This window comes from Plectropomus leopardus, chromosome 23, assembly GCF_026936395.1.
Source record: "Plectropomus leopardus strain MGB_pleo_1.0 chromosome 23, ASM2693639v1, whole genome shotgun sequence".
NCBI classification, from domain to species: domain Eukaryota; kingdom Metazoa; phylum Chordata; class Actinopteri; order Perciformes; family Serranidae; genus Plectropomus; species Plectropomus leopardus.
Window position 1 is genome coordinate 21,483,091 of NC_142198.1, and position 20,533 is coordinate 21,503,623.

The following is a 20,533-nucleotide window of genomic DNA, read 5'->3' on the forward strand; positions in this document are numbered from 1 at the left end:
AAGAAAAATGTCCTACAATCCAAGAAATGTCCTAAAATTCAAGAAGTGTCCCAATCACAAAATGTCCTGAAATCCTAGAAACATCCTAAAATTGGAGTAATGTCCAAAAATCATACAAACGCCCTAAAATCGGAGAAATACCCTAAAATCCCAGAAATTTGGGGCATATTTGGGGCTGCTCCCACCGGCCCCTGGCCTCCTGTCATTTTGCCAAAGTGGCCCCCGATGCAAAGCGGGAAATTTATAAGCAAAATAGTTTATGATAAGAAAATAAGAGACATTTGAGTCAGAGGACCTTGTTAAAAGTATTACTTTGTTTCACAATATACAAAAAAAATCCACTGGGATAATATTGACAGAAACATTACAGTAGTAGTACATCAGTACATGTAGTGCAACATGTTTCACAGTCAGCGAGTACTTACATCAATCAGCCACAAGGGGGAAGCAACAGCTCTGGTAATTCTGTACAGTCCCAAAATAATCAACATCCCACTCAACATATTTACACTCTGAGGGTACGGTCACACACGAGACTATCAGGAATGAGTCCCCAAAACACGGCTCCAAGTCAAGTTCCCTCGCCTTGAAGTCAAAGGGATTTTCGGTGTGTTTAGTTAGACTGAAATAAAGTGCATAGTAAACACACGCTGAAGAGACTTTTACAGTTTGTTCCACAACATAAAACACGTCAGTAAATACAGAAGGTGTGTTCAATTATAACAACAGGTGCTCCTCTTTCTATTAAACACTCTGTATGTAGTGCACAGCATGCACCACCAGAGCTTAGTCTCTACTGGTGAAACAGGCAGCTAAGCCACCTAGTGGTGGAGGGAGAAGTTACAAGACTGTAAACAGCCGGCAGCCAGCAGGCAGAGAGAGAACGTGGAGCAGCATGTTTTTTTTTATTTATTTCGTCCAAACTGGAGCTGGTTATTTTTAGAACAGTGGACTTACTAACTAGATTACTAATAAAAGTAACCAGGACAGTTTGGATTAATTTTGTTTTGTTTCCTTTGTCTGAGTGAAGTGTGTTTTACGACGAGTTAACGAGGCGATTAAGTGAAGAGAAAGTTGAATTCAAGAGGTGTGCAGTTTTTTTTCTCTGTTTAATAAGGAAAACAGGTGTGAGAGTATTACTTTACTTACCATTTTATGGGTTTCTTTTGTTTATTTTTTAGCCTGAAAAGCTGAAAGTATACCATCATACATCACACACCCCGGTGAAATATCAGGAGGGTATGAAGGTGTGATATATTAGATACCGCCCAAACTTTTCGTGGGGCTTTCAAACCAATTTCACGTAGTTGGAAAAGTGGAATTAAACCATCTTGGTCAGTCACGTGATGCTATGGGGACCAAAAAGACTTTTTCCCATTGACTTACATTGTGAAAGGAAAGTCTGTAAGTCAGTGGATACATTTTTTTGAGTGTCAAAACCCCCGCAAAACTATTTTTTAAATCTTTTTGGAGGGGCTTCACGCACCACTGAGCAATTTTCATAGGAATGAATGGCACCCGCCTCGAATTCTGTATCCAGATCTCTTTATACATCCATGATCACGTCCAGCTCATTGAGCACAAATTTCGCCTCGTGTGTGACCGTACCCAAACAGAAAAGGTTTTCTGGGTGTGTCAGCTGACTTCAGATGTGAATTAAAAAGACAGAAGACAAATAAATAAATCCCGTGTGTGCTTCAGGTGTTTTCTATCAGTGACTCCAACAGGTGAAACTTGCAGATTTATAGCTTTAGTTGAGTAGAATTTAGCAACATATGAGGAGTTTATTGCTGAAATCTTAACCTGTTGTGATATTTTTGTTAATTTTCAGTCCAGTTTAGAAGTTTAGCTCAGGACGAGTTATCGTTATTTCAGCCCAGAACTGCAAGTTTCTTTGACATGAATCATTTTCAAACGTGAAAAAAAACACGAGTAATCAAATGCCCCAAAAACCCTGTGAGATGATCTCAGCGCTGACGTGTTACGAGACTGACTCTGAAACAACGTAAAGAAACTCATGTCACTTACCTTCAATTAATGCCTGCTTATTGATTCATACATTTCCCCATGTACTTGCTATATTAATTACATTTCTTTCATTATATTATGCATGTTATCTCCCAGCTCAGCTCAACCATCTGTCTGTTTTTAACTTTTTTTGTCTCCAAAGGCTTTTCAAACAACCATCCCGAATTTGTGATGTGTTTAACCTTCATACAAAGATTTTCTTAACAGCTCATATGTCGGATTTTAATTTTATCATCTTAAACACATCTTCTCTCTTCGTCTACACATCTTTTCTTCATATCTACATATCTTTTGTTTTATTTTCTTTTTCTCTGTGAATTTAGAAACGGGGCTCAATAACATCAGCTCTCTACCTCCCTCTTTCTCTCTCTTCATACACTCTCCCTCTCACCTTTCTTTCTTTCTCTCTCTCTTTCTCTCTACGTGATGTTGGAAATGGGGTCGCTGATTTTCAGACACCTCCAGTAGATGGTTCTTGCCATGGTGAACAGAGCGAGCAGGATCAGCAGCACCCACGACACGTAGATCCCTTTAGAGTTCTGGGCCGTCTTCCACGTACCAACCTGAAAACAGACGCAGATTAATTTTATTATTTTTTAATTTTTATTTATTTTTTATTTTTTTATTTTTTTATTTATACATTTTTTTATTTTTATTTTTTTTTACATTTTTTATTAATAAATTTTTAAAAATTAATCAATTAATTATTATTATTACTACTACACAAAGTTATAAAGAAAACTTGAATTACCACCTAGCGGTTGTATGGAAAATTTACAGTGTATATTATGATGTTACAGTAAAGTTTCATCACTGAATATAAAATGCCATCTCTTCATTTATCCTAATGGACATTTGTGTAAAATTTTGTCAAAAATACCATATGAAACACGTACAATAAGTCCTGCAGTTGAGGCGACGAGGACGACGAACAGCAGGAAGCAGAGCAGGCTCCTCCTCCTCGGGTACCGTCGGCCAATAGAAGAGCTGCAAACAAAAGCAATATAAATATATTAAATATTCAAGAAAAAAAATGTTTGTGGGAGCGTTTTGAGGGAATAGTTGAGGCTCTTACACTTTTCGGCAGTGTGGACATCGGGCCAAGGTCCGGTCTGAAAACTCTGTCCACTGGAAGGAAAAACAGGAAGTGGAACTTGAGTAAAATAATAATAAGAATTTTTTCAATTATATGTTTATTATTTTCAACATTTGACAAAACATTTACAAGATAATGCAGAAAAATAGTATACTTAGTTTAAAAAAATTAAGGGCAACAAAATAACTGAGAAAATATTTTAAAATAAATGAAATAAAATAACAAAAAAATAAAATAAATAAAAAATAAATAAATCAACTATGATGACAAAACATTAGCCTCGCCGGCTTGCTTGCAGTCAGAGGTCCATAAAAGGTTCACACGTCTTCAGAAATAATGTCCAACATAGCTTTTTGGGGTTGGGAAAAAAATGCACCCTAATTTTATTTTTTATGGTATATTTTTCAGGCTATTCAAGAAATAAAGTTTCACTCAAAATTTGTTTGAATGTTGGTGGTGATAATTCTGCAGACAGCTGATTCAAAATAAAATAATAAAGAAGTTAAATTTGCAGTCACCTATATATAAGCTGTGTGTGTGTGTGTGTGTGTGTGTGTGTGTGTGTGTGTGTGTGTGTGTTACCAGGAATGTGTTGGCGCAGTGTCCACAGATGATCCTGATGCCGACGGGCTGATGTTGCGGTTCGGGACTTTCCCTGCCGATGTGAACTGGTCCCAGGTTGATGATGCGTTTACTGTCAGAAAAACATAAAAACAAAATTTTAAACAAATCAAGAAAAGTTGAGAAATTTATACAAATGTATAATTCCAGGTTTTCCATGACTGTCTGAACCCCGTCACTCTCATCCCTGACGGTGTTTTTGCTGAATGAATCGGCGACTTCCTCTGCACAGATGGTGCCATTAACAGGCCAAAGCTGACAGGTTGAAAAATAAATCCCGCGCTGTTTTTCGGTGTCTCACCAGTACGGTCGTGGACAGGCGATCCTCTGAGACGTGACTTTGCAGATCAGGAGACAGTTACATGGACAGCGGACGTACTTCTTTCCAACAGGAGCGTTCTTTATCGGCTACAGAGAGAGGGACGGAGACACACGGGAGAGAAACGTAAAACACAGTTTCAGCGACGAGGTTTCCCTATTTTTGGGTTTCTAATTTCGTCAGCAGAAATTCTGCACATCTACTCAGATGAGACGAAATGTCCCGAGACAGGAAGTTTGAGACACTGTTTGAGAAATGTCTGGTTGGTGAAACGTGACTCTCCGTACAGTCGGTCAGATGTTTTATGGTTTCTAATTGCTTACTCGTTCTAAAACTTAAGATGTTTTTAAAACATATTATGAAAAATGTATTAAAAGATCAATTTATTATATTTTTTAATAAAAAAAAGGGGACGGGGGAGTGTTTTCTAGAAAATTTTCCTATTCATATTGCCAAAAAATGTTAAAGAAAAAAAATCTAAATGAAAATACCAACAAAGAAAAACATCAACATATTTTTAAATAATATACCTTCCAAGCCCCATTTTCTTAAAAAAAAATATATATATAGACATTTCTTCTGTAAAAATCACCATTAAAAAAAAGTCATTCAAAAATGTAAGAAAAAAATCTAAAAGTTAAAGTTTTCTATAAAAAAATAAATAAATCTCCAAAACATTTTTTTAAATGTGAAAAAAAAATCTACAATCTATAAAAAAAAACATTTTTTTAAAAGAAGAAAAAACATGCCATGTTTTATTAAAAAAAAATCAAAATAAAAATTGTAATATAATTATTACACACAACATATTTAAATGATTTTTCAAAACTTTTTCTAAGATTTTTACTGGTTCCATGACTTTTCCAGGTCTGGAAAATGTGCCTGTGAAATTCCATGACTTTTCCAGGTTTTCCATGACCACGAGAACTCTGAAATCCTATGACACAAACCCGTCTGGATGGTTGGGACTCACCGTAGCTTCGTTGCAGATGCTGCACTTCACCACGTGCTGGTGCGTCTTGCCCTCCACTGATATGGCGCTCTGACAGACGCGGCAGCTGATGACCGGCGCGCTGCTGCTGTCCGGGCTGCCCTGCGGCGAGTACGGGGGCGGAGGCTCACCTGGTGCCGCCGAGCTGGGGAACGGCGCCAAACCTGGAGACCCGGGAGGAAACGGCTCAGTTACAGTTTACAGGCAATTTGAAATCTGAGTTAAAGCACAAATATCCAAAAGTTTGTTTTTAGACACCAGACTTTAAAAAGCACAATAAAGCAGGTTTTGGACAAAGTGGTGGACCGATGGCATTTAAAACAGATGTTTATGTCTATGTTTATGTTATTTTTATGTTATGTGAATTTTAACCACTTTTGTCATCATCCGGCTTTTCATTTAGTGCCATCATCAGGTCAAAATTTGATTTTTACCACACTTTGTTTCTGACCAACTATGTGCAAAATATAAAGCTTAAAGCAAGCTAAATTCAAGACTTTTTAAGCATTTTAATGCCATGCAGAATTTAATTTAAGATCAGTTTTACAACAACAAAACTGGTTTGATTTCAAAAACATTGAAAGAAGACAACAGCAACAACAAAAAAAGGCCCCAAAATTAGAAAGAAATTTGTAAACAGTTAAAAGAAAATTACCTGAAAATAAGCAAAAGAATAAAAGAAAGAAATGAAAAGTAAAAACTATACCAAACAACCTTAAAAATAAATAAATATATAAAATTTTGTATGTCTTTAAAAAAGGCATATGTTTTTTTCTGCCAAATATTTTTTTTTATTATAAATGTAGTATCAGGAAATGTATGTAATAGTTCCTACCTGATCATTTGTCAATTTTTATTATTATTGTTATTATCTTTTTATTTTTTTGCAATTTATGTAACTTCTTGCCAAGTTGCTCATTATGTTTTCCCAGGTTTTCGGGGGTCTGAGAGGTTTAAATGCTTGTGAAAAGCGTCTGAACGCAGCAGGAAAACTGATGCATTTGGTGCTTTTCTTTGTCATACATGATCATTAACTGATTAAATAGTTAATATTAGATGTTGTCAAATAACACCAACTGACACCAAGTTAAAACCGGTTGTTTCTCGATGTCCGAAAATCCAAAATGAACTTCAATCAATGCCAGCACTGCTGGAGGACGAAACACTGAGTCACATCGTAACAGCGAGTCATTATTGGTCAGCAGATATCGACTCTATCAGCTCACATTATCAGCGAGCGACACCCAAAGCACAAACTTTATGATGAGTAACAGAGGAGAGGAAGGAAGTGAGAGAAAGAAGAAACAATACAGGAAGAAAAGAAAAGAGAAGACAAAGAGACAGACATGTAGTCCACTGCTTCAAACTGTATCAGGTTTTCATTATTGATCAATATGTCACTTATTTCTTGGACTAACTGAATGATCTCTCAGTCTATAAAATGTCAAGAAATGGTGAAGAAACAGCTGCGGAGATTTAATTTTTATATTTATTTATTTACTTTTATTCAATAACTCACCATAATATCAACTGAAGACGGTTGTCAATTTATGCTGTTTATCAGCTAATTGATTACTGAACGAAGCCAGAAACGACAGACAGAAATGTCAACTCAAACTAAAAACTGTTCAGCAAACAAAGTCTGGCTGAACATTGACCTTTTGGACACGACGCAAACCGCCCACTGAGCTGACCACAACGTTTGTTCCTTTTTTAGTATTTTTTTTATAAATGACACAGCCTGAGTTATCAGAGAAATAAAAGGAGTTTATTGTACATTCAAGTTCGACTTAAAGGGCCAGTGTGACGGATTTAGGGGCATCTTTTGGTAGAAATGCTACATAATATTTACAAACTTTTTAAAAAAATATTAATAATAACTTTAAAACATTTAATCAGCAATGCTGAACTTGCTTTGCTTTGGAGCCATTAACAGCAGCTCCACATGTTTTAAGGATTTTAGCACGTTTTTAGGATTTTAGGACATTTCTCAGATTTCAGGACATTTCTAGGATTGTAGAAACTTGGGATGTTTCTTGGATTTAAGGATGTTCCTCGACTTGTATGAATTTTCTGGGATTTTAGGACATTACTAGAATTTTGGGACGTTTCTTGGATTTCAAGATAATTTTATGATTTTAGGACATTTTTAAGACATTTCTTGGATTTAAGAATATTTCTCTGACATTAGGACATGTCTCAGATTTGAGGGCATAACTCTGATTTTTGGGGATTTTTCTGATTTTAAGATATTTCTTGGATTACAGAACATTTCTCTATTTTAGAAAATTTCCAGGACTTTTGGACATTTCTCGACATTTCTCTGATTTCACGACATTAGGGTCTTAGCTAGGACCTCTGTCAGGGGGTGTGGTACTTTTAATGACAAAAAAACTCTATTTTTATGCTGTTTTATGCGCTCTGAACACCTTATGTATACTAAAAGTACAAAAACAATTCTTAGTGTTATTCACCTTATTTTATTGTGAATTAGAAACATGATTGGGGTGCCAAAAAGCCCCCTATCTGGTGCCAGATTTGGCCCGCGGGCCGTATGTTGAGTATCCCTGTTCGAAGAAGTACTTTCACAGTGTAGTAGTACTTTTACCTCAGATAAGGACTTGAATACTTCTCCCAGCATTGCCTCCTTTGCTGTGTATTGTAAATTACCGTCACTGCATTGTGGTAGCCTAAAAACGTTTATTATAAACACATAAAGTGAATTTTCGCGGGTTAAATCTCTTTGTTTGTATTTTTACTTCGTTATTTGACAGCTAATGTTAGCCAAACTGCTAGCTAGCTAGTTAGCTCGTAAACTAAAGCTAGCTGACGTTTGTTTACGATTTTAACAATATTCTCTAACTTAAATACGCGATAAAACTGTCACATTTTACTGATAAAACACTTAAAAACACGCCTGTATCGTCCAGGTTTAACAGAACAGCGGACATACTCTGCGGTTTGGACGGATATCCGTGCAGGCTGCCGCCGGGAGAGAAGCCGTTGGTCCCGTCGTGCTGCTCGGACAGCAGCGGCGACCGTTCCCCGTCCGCCATCGCTGCCTCCGGCCTCGAGAAGAGCCTCTGCTGCGGCCGCGGAAACGCTCCGATACCCGGGGGAGATTTCTTGTAGCAGTCGGTGGGGAGGTTTCGGGCTCCGGAGCCTGTCAGTTGGGGGTCTTTGACGTCCACATGACACGGCGAGAACACGGGAGGAAACAAAAACATGCGTCACATGACCGGAGTCTGAGTCACGGCTGTGACGGACAGCGAGCTCCGCCAATCAGAGAGCGCGCTGTGGAGGGGCGGGTTCAAAGGCGCTGTCGGGCCGTTTGACAGTCAGGGCCGCGTCCCAATACTAATATAAAGCTTCCTTTACTGCCGGGTTACTCAATGTGCTTTGCTTAGGGGCCACTTTTGCAAAATTTCAGGGGGCCAGGGGCCAATCACAGAAGCCTTATAAGTGTTTATTTATTTATTTATTTTTGGATTTTATGACATTTCCAAGTCTGCAGGATATTTCAAGGATTGTAGGACGTTTTCAGGATTTTAGGGCGTTTGTAGTATGAAAGACATTTATAAGATTTTTAGATGCTTCTTGGATTTTAGGACATTTTCAGGATTATACGGTGTTTCTAGGTTTTTAGCATGTTTCTCTAATTTTAGGACATTTCTCAGATGGATTTAAGGATGTTTACAGGATTTTAGGGTGTTTCTATGATGAAAGACGTTTTTAAGATTCGAGAACGTTTCTTGGGTTTTAGGATGTTTCTCTGATTTTAGGATTTGGATTTAGGATTTTAGATTTTGGTTTTCATCAGTAATAATTCATATGCATTTTGGGGGGAGCAGCTGCCAAAAACGCTGTGACACACCAAACACCAACATAACTGTCGGCTCAACACCAATAACATATTTTTATCCATTTTTTTTTTCTTTTGGTATAAATAAGGGAGGAAGGGATATTTTTTTGGCAGCGTACATCACATACATCGTTGTGAACTAAATTCAGATACCTTTAACATTTGCAGGACTTAAGTATTTTTACAGTTAGAGATCTGAACAGCTCCTTGATCAGCACTGAAACTGGATTTACTGGATCGTGCTTCCCTTTGGTCACACCCTCCTCTGCTTTTTTCTTTTAACTCAGAGCCATAAAACTGGATGGTTCACCTGTTTCTGAGACTGTGATGGTTTTCATGCTCAAATGCAGGATTTTGTTTCAGCACTGCATTTTGGTGATTTTTTGCAACACTTTGTGCCTTTTCTGCATTCATCTATTGTGTAAATGTCTTTAATTTGATCAGAAATAAAAGTCCTCTGTTTCGTAATGTTTTTGGGGTGGGAAATTTTCTATAGAGAGGGAGATCCTGAGCTGACCAATGTTTCTCATAATTTTAGGACATTTCTAGAACCTAAAGATGTTTCCAGGATTTTAGAATAGGCTTTTAGCTTTTTTTTCCTATGCTTTTAGCATGTGGCTTGGATTTTAGGACATCACTCTGATTTTAGGACGTTCAGAGTGTTTCTATGATTTTAGATTTTTTTTTTAATTTTAGGCCATTTCTTTGATTTTAGTACATTAGCAGGATTTTAGGATGTTTCTAAGGTTTGAGGACATTTCTAGGATTTAAGTATTTTCTGTGATTTTAGCACATTTCTGTGATTTTAGGACGTTTTTCAGATTTAGGATGCTTCTTGGATTTTGGGACATTTCTCAAATTTCAGTTTGTTTGAGGACACTTATGGGATTTTAGAAGATTATTTCAATTTTAGGACATTCCTAGGATTTTAGAATATTTCTAAAAGTTTAGGACATTTATAGGATTATGGAAAATGGCTTTGATTTTAGGACGTTTTTTTTCGTAATTTTGAGCGGTTTTAGGATTTTAGCATTTTTCAGTGCTTCTAGCATGTTTCTGGGATTTTAGGATGTTTCTTGTATTTTAGCAAATTTCTCTGATTTTAGGGTGTTTTGGCCCACAGGCCATACAGTGACTGTGTTGAGTCAACATGGACTCAGCTCTCTCTTTTTTTTGAACCACATGACTGATCATGTAAAAAGATGTCGATGACATGTTTAGAGTGACAGAGGAAAATGTGATGATTATTTTCTTACCTTCTGTTTCCAAGTTAATTTGCATTGTTGGCAAATCAAACGTGTCAATCTTGATCACAATCTCATAACCATCAGAAAACATGTCCTCATACCACAATGTTTCCTGATGAACTGATGCCAAACAAAATGCTCTTCTGGGCGGATTATAGCCAAACAGAAAAGGGGAGAGACATTAAAAGAGGGCTGTCTTCAGAGGTGTTCAATCACGGTCTTTGTGTGTCGAGACAAACACATTCACGATGTTGTTCTCTCTGCTGTGGCTGCTGCTCGTCTGCAGCGCCCAGGCTTCTCATTTTTATGGGACAGTGATGACCTTCTACCCAAAAAACACAAATGCAGACGGCTCTGTCACGGTACGTAAAGTTTTCCTCCAATTCAATTTATTCACCTGTTGAAATTTGACTGTACGCAAGTAAAACACCTCGTTTTTATATTAAAGAAACCCTTTAAAACCTTTCACATGCTTTTAATCCTTTAAAATGTGAGCATATTGGTTTGATTTCTTTTAAAACATGGCTAAAAAACGCAGCGAGCAACTTAGCAGGAGATGTCCAAAAAACTGTAAGAAATAAGGATGAGGTGACAAGAAAAAGACCTGAAAATTAGTTTAAAAAAGATAGAGGGTAATTATTAAATGTTAATAAAAACACATACAAATGTCCAGACAACTGTATTCATACAATTTTACAAATATACTTTTCTAGATTTTTTCCCCTAATTATCACAACAATTATTGACTATTTCATCAGCAAATATTTTTTGTTTTTACTTAAAAAAAATCCATTTTGTCTTTTCTGGGTTTTTTTTTTTTTTTTTTTGCTAAATTTCAGGTAATTTTCTTGTAACTTTCACCCATGGTTTGAAAAGAAATCAAAGTTTTTTAAAGTCCTAAGAAAAATGCCACAGAGGACTCTGCAAACACCTTTTCCTTACAAAGTAACTTTCCATGAAGTTGTTGTGAACATATTGATATCAATATTAAATTAATATTAAAATATTGATATATTGTATAACATGTTATACATGTCATTAAAGTAGCATCTTTTCCACCCCCCAAAAAACTAATTCTTTGTGTAATGGATGTTGCCATTAAAGCCATAACACCTGTTTTCTGTGATACCACAGGTGGTCCTTCGCTATAAGCTCGGCTTCGAGAGTTGCTCACATGATGACACGTGGGACTGCCGCACTGGGGACTGTGGGACTCAGACCTCTTTGGTGCTGAATACTGTCATAGAGATCAGTGGAGAGTGGTGTCAGAGAGAGGGAATCATGACTCGGCAGATTGCCAGTAACGCTCCATTTGAGCTGCAGTGAGTGCAACATGTCAATTCAGACTAGACCAGATACAAGACGTCATGACCCATTTAACCCTCTTACAATGACTGTAAAACTGTGTCATAATTAGCACATACATTTTTGAGTTTTGTCCAAAAACATATTTTGTGAGGGCACCATGACCTTGACCTTCAACCACCAAATTCTAAGTATATCTTTGAGTCCAGGTGAATGTTTGTTTTGAATTTAGGGAAATTTCCTCAAGCCGTTCTTGAGATAAAGAGTTCATGAGATGGACACAAGATCATGGGGACCTTGACCTTTGACCAGAAAAAAACTATGTAGTTCATTTTTAAGTCCATGTGATGTTTGTGCCAAATTTAACAAAATTCACTCAAGACTTGACTCTTGAGTAAACATGTTCATGAGAATGACACAAACAAGGTCATACAAGAAAGAGACTGATGCAGGGTCACAGTGACCTGGACCTTTGACTCCCAAAATCTGATCAGTTCATTGTTCAGTCCAAGTGGACATTTGTGCAAAATTGAAGGAATTCCTGCAAGATATTCTTGAGTTAACGCATTCGCGAGAATGACACAAACAAGGTCACATTGACCTTTAACTTACACATCTGACCCCCAAATTCTAATCAGCTTATTTTTGAGTCCAAGTGAACGTTTGTGCCAAATTTGAAGAAATTCCTTTCAGGCTTTCTTGAGATATTACGCTCATGCCTCCGACTACGGCTATCATTGGTGTGAAGGTATAAGAAGTACATGATGTTTCACAGAAGGCAAAAAATGTCATTTTCAAACTTTCTGCAAAGGTTAAAAACAACAAAACCTCCCAGCTGCCTACAAGCAATTAACTGAGTTAATCAAATTTCCTCAGAAATCAATATCTGGCAGTTAACTGTTCACACATGCAACAACCTGAATGTGCAGCACAGTTAAAACTAACTCTCATGATCTTCCTCTGAAGGTTGGATGGCGGTAACTGGATAAATGGCATCAGAAATGGCATCGTATCCTGGAGAGCTCTGACTCTGGTGGACCTGAGGATCCGGTCTGACACCGGCCGAGCCAACACGTCACCGCAGACCACCATCCTGCCAGCTCTGAGGTTAGTCTCCTCACTCTTTATGTTTCTATTTGTTAATAATTATATGCATGGGCAGATTATGAGACAACAGGGCCCTGGGTTAGCCTCTTTTTGTTCTTGTTTTATTGTGTCTAGTTATTTTGCTCTTTTGTGTGTCTCTTTGTGCTCACTTTGAGTCTTTTTGTGTTCATTTTGTGACTTACTGTTGTCAGTGTGTGTCTCTTTGTGTCATTGTGTGTCTTTCTGTTATTTTCTGATGTAATTTTGTGTCTTTATGGTCATTTTGTGGCAATTTATATTTTCTTGTCATTGTTTTGTTTCTCTTTGTGGACATTTTGTGTCTCTGTCATTTTGTCTCCTTATGGTCATTTTGTGTCTTTCTGTTGTTTTCTGTTGCCATTTTGTTGCTTTTTATGGTCATTTTGTGGTAATTTTTATCTCTTTGTCATTGTTGTGTGTCTCTTTGTGGTCATTTTGTGTCTCTTTGTGGTCATTTTGTGTCTCTTCATGATCATTATGTCTCTCTATGTGGTTGTTTTGCTCCTTTTTTTCATCGTTCTATATGTCCGTGTCTCTTTGTAGTGATTTTATATGTCTTTGTGGTCATTTTTAGTCTCTTCCTGGTTGCCACAAGCCTCTCAGACAAAAGACGGACATAAAACACCAGACCAGATCTCGCTAATTATTGACAACAGCACAGAGATCAAGGAAAGAGTAACACTATTGCTATTTAAATGCAAACAACAGTCAGTATCTGGAACTGAAATACAAATGTGCTGTAAAAGTTAGGCTAATGTGTAACATCTTTTGGGTCAGTGTTTTCTTCGAAGTATTCTAACATTATGCTTATGATCGTTGATGATTTCATGTTAACGGTCAATTCAACCAAATTACAAAAAAAAAAAAAAAAAAAGATAAGCTCTGGTGGTATCTTGCATGAGGTATCTGTCTCTGAGAATTCAGTTTTAACAGAATTAAGTTAACAAATTACATTTCAAATATTGTGATTTTTCTGATTATGTTAAATGCATTTAAAAGCATTAAAGTTACTTATTTGCCTTTAAAGATTAAATCTGAGAACATGATTTTAGATTTGGGTTCAAGTCAAAATTCCAAAAGTAGCAGTAGTTTCAGTTTCCTGGAGCAAACATGGAGGAAACAGTGAGTTGAATTACATGTCGTATCCAATTTCAAGACAATTACAATCACTACACTGAAATGTAAAAGACACCTTTGTGCAGACGAAACTAATCCGGCAGCAGCCGGACTGGCTGTCTTATTTGTGCTGTACGTGGAAATGAATGCACAATGCCTCTCTCTACATCAGAGTCCCTTCAAACTGTCCGAGAGATTTCAACCTGTTGGCGTTTGACCCGGACGGAGATGAAGTTGAATGCAGATATGGAAACACAAACACAGAGTGCAACCCCTGCACACTGCCGTCTGTCCTCAGCCTCTCAACAGTGAGTACGCAAAGTCCAAAGACGCTGATAGAAAACAAGTGAAGACATGAACTTAAAGAAAAACATAACGTAGACGATAATGACTAATGATTTCATTACTTGACTTTGGTTATTTGGTCCATTTGCAGTCCTGTACTCTGTCATTCAGCCAAACCTCAAGCAGTGATGAAGGTGCGTACGCTGTACAGCTGGTGATGGAGGACTTCCCGGGGGGGGTTATCGCCCTGACTAAAACTGACGGGGTGCAGACAATCATATCCAGCAGCACTGCTATCAGCAAACTGCCAGTCCAGTTTGTTTTACGGGGTAAGATTTTGTGTTTTGGCAGCTTGACATTTATAGCCAGAAGTTCATATTAGAGGCAGACGTGAAAATAGATTTATGTTATACAACATTCAATCAAGTAATTTGTTTGGACAAGAGGGACTCCAAGAGCACTGATATAAACCAAATCACAATGTTTCTTTACCATAACCTTTGGGTAGAAAACCACAACAGCAATTGAATTTCAGCTTCAAAAATGAAGGACGGTGGTTTTCATTTGTGTATTGGGCTGGATAAAATATAAATTCCTACACTTTTGTTTGCCACAGAGCTTAGTATATTAGAAAATACAATGGAAAAATCCCATTGGCTTTTTGGCTAGAAAGAATTGCTAAATTCTGGGTGGACCTACAAAAAAACATTATCTCCGGTGCACACTTTTGCTAATTAGGTGTTTGCAACATTAAGCTCAATCTAAAACTCCAGCTCTGTGAACAGCTAGCAAATTTGTTCTTATCAATATAATAGATATCAAGATATTTCATGGAGTAAGTAATCCTCAGGGTCAATACGGACATCAGGTTTTATTATGTTGTTACCATGAATGTTTGTATAGCATTTATGGGAATCAAAGTGGACTGGACTCTCTGAAGGAAGGACAAACCAACATGCATTACCATGCATAGAAAATTCTTAGCTTTTCTTTTTGTTCCAGTGGACCCTGTGGTGCCGTCCTGCACAGAGGGACTCTATCTACCCAGGTTCCTTCCTCCGACCCCAGCCAACAGAGCTCAGCTGTACACCCCTGTCAATCAGGCCCTGGAAATCACCATCAGTGCATCTGCCAGTAACTCCATGTAAGTCAAAGATAAAAGAAATTTGTAAGAACATAGTTTTCATTTGCCAAGCTTTTCAGGAGCACAAGAAATCTGACCTGTTGTTGTGTAACCTCAACACTGGCCTTGATTATACCAGGTATTAATATGCGTCTTTGGTGATCACAAGTGGACAGCGCTAAATGCAAATTAAAACAACCACCAAGAGACAGCTGAGGTGCTCTGGAAGGCATTTGACTTAATATCTCTTGTAGTGTAAACGCAATCGACTTGATGTGTCCAAGACGTCATCAGTGCAGGATGTGGTGGTTTTTTTGGAGACAGCGCGCCAATGCTCTACTGCCCAGTTTCCGACATGTTGGACGAAATGTTGTGACTGTCCATGGTTTTACTGTATTGAAGGAGACGGGTTCGATTGCAAACCAGCAGACATAGAGTGCAGAATGAGTCCTAAAACCCCCCAAATTTGTTAGCATATCAGCACTCCTGGTTCCTTCATGTCAAAGTCCCAGGTTTTTGGTCGAATGCATGAAATAAGGTCTGTGGTTAACACTAGCTCAAAATACTTTCACGTTGTAAAATAACTCGTCACCTGTGAATTTCAAAGCTTTTGTTTGTCTTAAAGAAGGTTGTTGCTAACAAGTGGCTAAATGAGACTACAGAACGTCAACATGCCGATTCGCACCAAAATTAATTTACATCTTCGTTATGGTGGCAACGTGAAGTCATGCAAATGTTAGCTCTTTTAAACTTCTGGTGATTACCTTTTAGGCTTCAAAGATCACAAAAGTGGTGCACATTCATTAATATTATCTTGCTGGAAAAAGACTTGTATCATAACGTGCAAGTTAGCGGGACCTTTTGACCTTCTAGCGAAAGTGAAAGCCAGTAACAAAAAACACGTCACTCAATTCTCAAACTTTTGGCGCACTTACATTTTACCTTCACTGAAAGTAAAGAGAAGATATAGGAGAAATTTGAGAGAATGTTGCTGCAGGAGGTCTGCTGTGTGTGAGCACTCGTTGATTTTACACCATGTTGCTTCAGTAATAGTTTCACATGCCTGAAGGTTGAAGGCTAACACTGGTTAGACAACTATCATGCAACAACAACCACAAAGAATCAGCAGTCGATGTGACTCACCATCAACCTCATCAAGCCGTAAAACAACTGGTATGAAGGAGACAACATAAAAAAGAAAGACGTGAAAGATGCCAGGTGATAATTTGAAGAGAACCGTGCTGCAATGGAAAATAATTTTGCCTCATTTGTGGGTGGGGTGGTTTCTGAAGTACTTATGTAACTTCACAAACCTTTCCTTCTTCCGTTTGTCAAAGGATCTCTGAGCTGCTGTTCAGTGGACCGCACAACATAAACCTGACAAATACAACAGGACTGTACACCCTGACATGGACGCCATCTGAAAATGAGGATGGAGAAAGCCACCCTGTCTGTTTTGTCGCCGAAGCAAAGTTAAAGTAAGTCACTTAAAGTTGTCCCCTTGACAGTAATACTGAACTTATGGCCAGCAGGCCAAATCTGGCTCAAAAAGTTTCTGATTCAAAATAAAAATTAAAATGATTCACACTGGGAATTGCTTTTGTACTTTTTGTATACAGAAGGTGTCAAAGTGCATAAAACAGCATCAAAATAGAGCTTGATTATCAAAAAAAAAGTGCCGGTGGAAGATCCCCTGCAACCTTGAGAGAGGTCCTTGCTCAGCCCCTAATGTCCTAAAATCCTAGAAATATCCTGAAATCCTGAAAATGTCCTTAAATTCTAGAAAAGTATTAAATTGTGAGAGATGTCCAAAAACCCAGGAAATGTTCTAAAATCCTCGAAACATCCCAAAATCCTAGAAACATCCTAAAACCTGAAAAATGTTCTAATATCTGATAAATGTCCCAGAATCCTAGAAAGAAGTGACTGGCTGCTGTGACTGGCGACTGCCCTGCTGTCATTTTGCAAAAGTGTTCCCTAAGCAAAGCAAACTGAGTATCCCTGCTCTGTAGTAATGTGCAAGGAAAAATGTGTAGAAATAATGAAAATTAAAAACCACAAGTGATGTTTCTACTTTTTCCTTTAAAATCCTAAAAAAATATTAACTGGTCTCAGATATCTGACCATTAAAGACAATAAGTAACTACATTGATTTATCTCCACAGTACAAGCAAGTATCACTCTGAGCTCCGCTGTGTCATTGTGACTGTTGGCAATGGTGAGTGAAACACGACTTTTTTTTTAATGTTTTAAATTCCATTGCTGATTCCTGGACTGATACAGTTCATGTGTAACTTATCTTTTTATTCACTTGTTTTACAGACCCGAGAACAACCACAACCAGTCTTCCAACAACCACACCAGTAGCTACAACAACCATCACTACCACATTAACTACAACCACCATTCCCCCAACGACTACCACCACAACCACCATTCCCCCAACAACCACCACCACAACCACCATTCCCCCAACAACCACCACCACAACCACCATTCCCCCAACAACTACCACCACAACCACCATTCCCCCAACAACTACCACCACAACCACCATTCCCCCAACGACTACCACCACAACCACCATTCCCCCAACGACTACCACCGCAACCACCATTCCCCCAACAACTACCACCACAACCACCATTCCCCCAACGACTACCACCGCAACCACCATTCCCCCAACAACTACCACCACAACCACCATTCCCCCAACAACTACCACCACAACCACCATTCCCCCGACTACCACCACAACCACCATTCCCCCAACGACTACCACCGCAACCACCATTCCCCCGACTACCACCACAACCACCATTCCCCCAACGACTACCACCACAACCACCATTCCCCCAACGACTACCACCGCAACCACCATTCCCCCAACAACTACCACCATTCCCCCAACGACTACCACCGCAACCACCATTCCCCCGACTACCACCACAATCACCATTCCCCCAACGACTACCACCACAACCACCATTCCCCCAACGACTACCACCACAACCACCATTCCCCCAACGACTACCACCGCAACCACCATTCCCCCAACGACTACCACCGCAACCACCATTCCCCCAACAACTACCACCACAACCACCATTCCCCCAACGACTACCACCGCAACCACCATTCCCCCGACTACCACCGCAATCACCATTCCCCCAACGACTACCACCACAACCACCATTCCCCCAACAACTACCACTGCAACCACCATTCCCCCAACGACTACCACCACAACCACCATTCCCCCAACGACTACCACCGCTACAACCACCATTCCCGCAACGACCACCGCTACAACCACCATTCCCCCAACGACCACCGCTACAACCACTTTCCCCCCAACGACCACCACTACAACCACCATTCCCCCAACAACCACCACACTAACTACAACCACTATTCCCCCAACTACCACTACCATTCCCCCAACGACCACCACTACAACCACCATTCCTCCAACGACCACTACCATTCCCCCAACGACCACCACTACAACCACCATTCCCCCAACAACCACCACACTAACTACAACCACTATTCCCCCAACGACCACTACCATTCCCCCAACGACCACCACTACAACCACCATTCCTCCAACGACCACTACCATTCCCCCAACGACCACCACTACAACCACCATTCCCCCAACAACCACCACACTAACTACAACCACCATTCCTCCAACGACTACTACCATTCCCCCAACGACCACCACTACAACCACCATTCCTCCAACGACCACTACCATTCCCCCAACAACCACCACACTAACTACAACCACCATTCCTCCAACGACTACTACCATTCCCCCAACGACCACCACTACAACCACCATTCCTCCAACGACCACTACCATTCCCCCAACAACCACCACTACAACCACCATTCCCCAAACGACCACCACTACAACCACCATTCCCCCAACAACCACCACACTAACTACAACCACCATTCCTCCAACAACCACCACCATTTCCCCAACAACCACCACACCAACTCAAACTGTTCCTTCTTCAACAACTACACCAACTAAAAGTCCGTCAAGTCCACCATCAACTAGCACACCTGCACCTGAAGCCTCTGACAGAAGTGAGTATGACAAATACCAAGCCAACATCTGTATGTGGGGCCAGTGTGGGTTGTAAATTAGTTGATAAATGGGCCCTACAGTAGGGATGCTCAACTTTCTTTGCTTGGGGGCCACTTTTGTAAAATGACAGGACAGGGGCCGGTTGCAGCAGCCTCAAACATGTTTCTAGGAATTTAGCACATTTCAACAGGTTAAGATGTTGCTGGGACTTTTAGGATGTTTCTAGAATTTAGGAAGTTTCTTGGATTTTAGTACATTTCTTAAATTTGATCACATTTCTTAGATTTTAGGACATATCTATGATTTAAGCATGTCTCTAGGAATTTAGGACAGCTATTTTGATGCTGTTTTATACTCAACCAAGTGGGCAAATCAGCTCAGGGCCATTGTGGAACTTGTGCACAGTTCCATATAGGGCCTATTTTTTAGCTCCCAATACAAATGTTGACTTGGTGATGATGTTTTACACCGTGTAATCGTTTCTTAACGGTCATAAACCAGGAAAAATGGGGAGCTAAATGAAAACAATGGCATTTGAGTGTCGTGAAAATGTTAGACCTCCTCTTAACGACTCAGTTTCAGCGTCTTTCTGGCCTGCCTCTTAACATTTGTTCACTGTGCTTCTAGTTATTGTAGGTCTAAGAGTGAAGCTTTCCTCTACCACTCCACTGTCTGAGGACTTCATCAGGAGTACCATCATACAACAGGTCAGCCTCGTCTTATCTAACCAACTAACCAGTAGTTCTTCTGTTATCATGCTGGCAACTACTAATCAGACTGAAAACGAAACCCTTTTGGTTAACAGCGAACATGTATCACTAGAAATACAGTTTCAAGTATTGTACTATACACTACAAACATCTCTGAAGATTCAGGGGTACGATACAATAGAAATACGCTTTGACAGACCATCATATCTGATCTGATCTCAGGGCCACTGTTTCTTTTTTTTCTTCTCCAGATTAGAGATGAACTGTTGAGACAAAGACTGCCACCTGAGATGACTCTAGGCCTCGTGAGTATTTTGCAAACGGACTAAACAACCACAGCGACCCCTGCTGACTCAACACCAACATTTATTGACCCTGGAGAGAAATTATGTTTCCAGTTTCAAGTTAGCAGCTTTTTCAAGCCAAGGAATTTAAAAAAGTCCAAATCTGGTGATTATTTTTGAACATTTAAACATGTTTACAGTATTGGAGAAGTCTGTAGTTTAAATACTTTTTAAATACTCCATTTATGTCCATTATGTACTTGTTATTTGTCTAATTTATAATTAAAGCAACTGCAAAACCAAAGTACATTTTTTT

General features: G+C 39.1%; 2 protein-coding genes across 2 annotated transcripts; one reads left to right on the forward strand and one right to left on the reverse strand.

The window, feature by feature from the left end:
• Window positions 1-292: 292 nt before the first annotated feature.
• Window positions 293-8,282, reverse strand: LOC121962432 (type I phosphatidylinositol 4,5-bisphosphate 4-phosphatase-B-like). Its single transcript, XM_042512687.2, has 7 exons — window positions 8,009-8,282; window positions 5,038-5,219; window positions 4,047-4,153; window positions 3,707-3,818; window positions 3,104-3,156; window positions 2,925-3,015; window positions 293-2,591 (listed from the first exon to the last, which is right to left on the reverse strand). Exons 1-7 carry the CDS (start codon window positions 8,280-8,282, stop codon window positions 2,448-2,450), a joined length of 963 nt encoding a protein of 320 aa, XP_042368621.2. The 3' UTR covers window positions 293-2,447.
• A 16-nt stretch (window positions 8,283-8,298) lies between these two features.
• On the forward strand, window positions 8,299-20,521 carry LOC121962476 (uncharacterized). Its single transcript, XM_088073606.1, has 11 exons — window positions 8,299-10,526; window positions 11,299-11,486; window positions 12,436-12,576; window positions 13,883-14,018; window positions 14,147-14,324; window positions 14,998-15,139; window positions 16,456-16,596; window positions 17,284-17,336; window positions 17,441-19,222; window positions 19,851-19,930; window positions 20,185-20,521. Exons 1-11 carry the CDS (start codon window positions 10,413-10,415, stop codon window positions 20,260-20,262), a joined length of 3,033 nt encoding a protein of 1,010 aa, XP_087929732.1. The 5' UTR covers window positions 8,299-10,412; the 3' UTR covers window positions 20,263-20,521.
• Window positions 20,522-20,533: the final 12 nt, after the last annotated feature.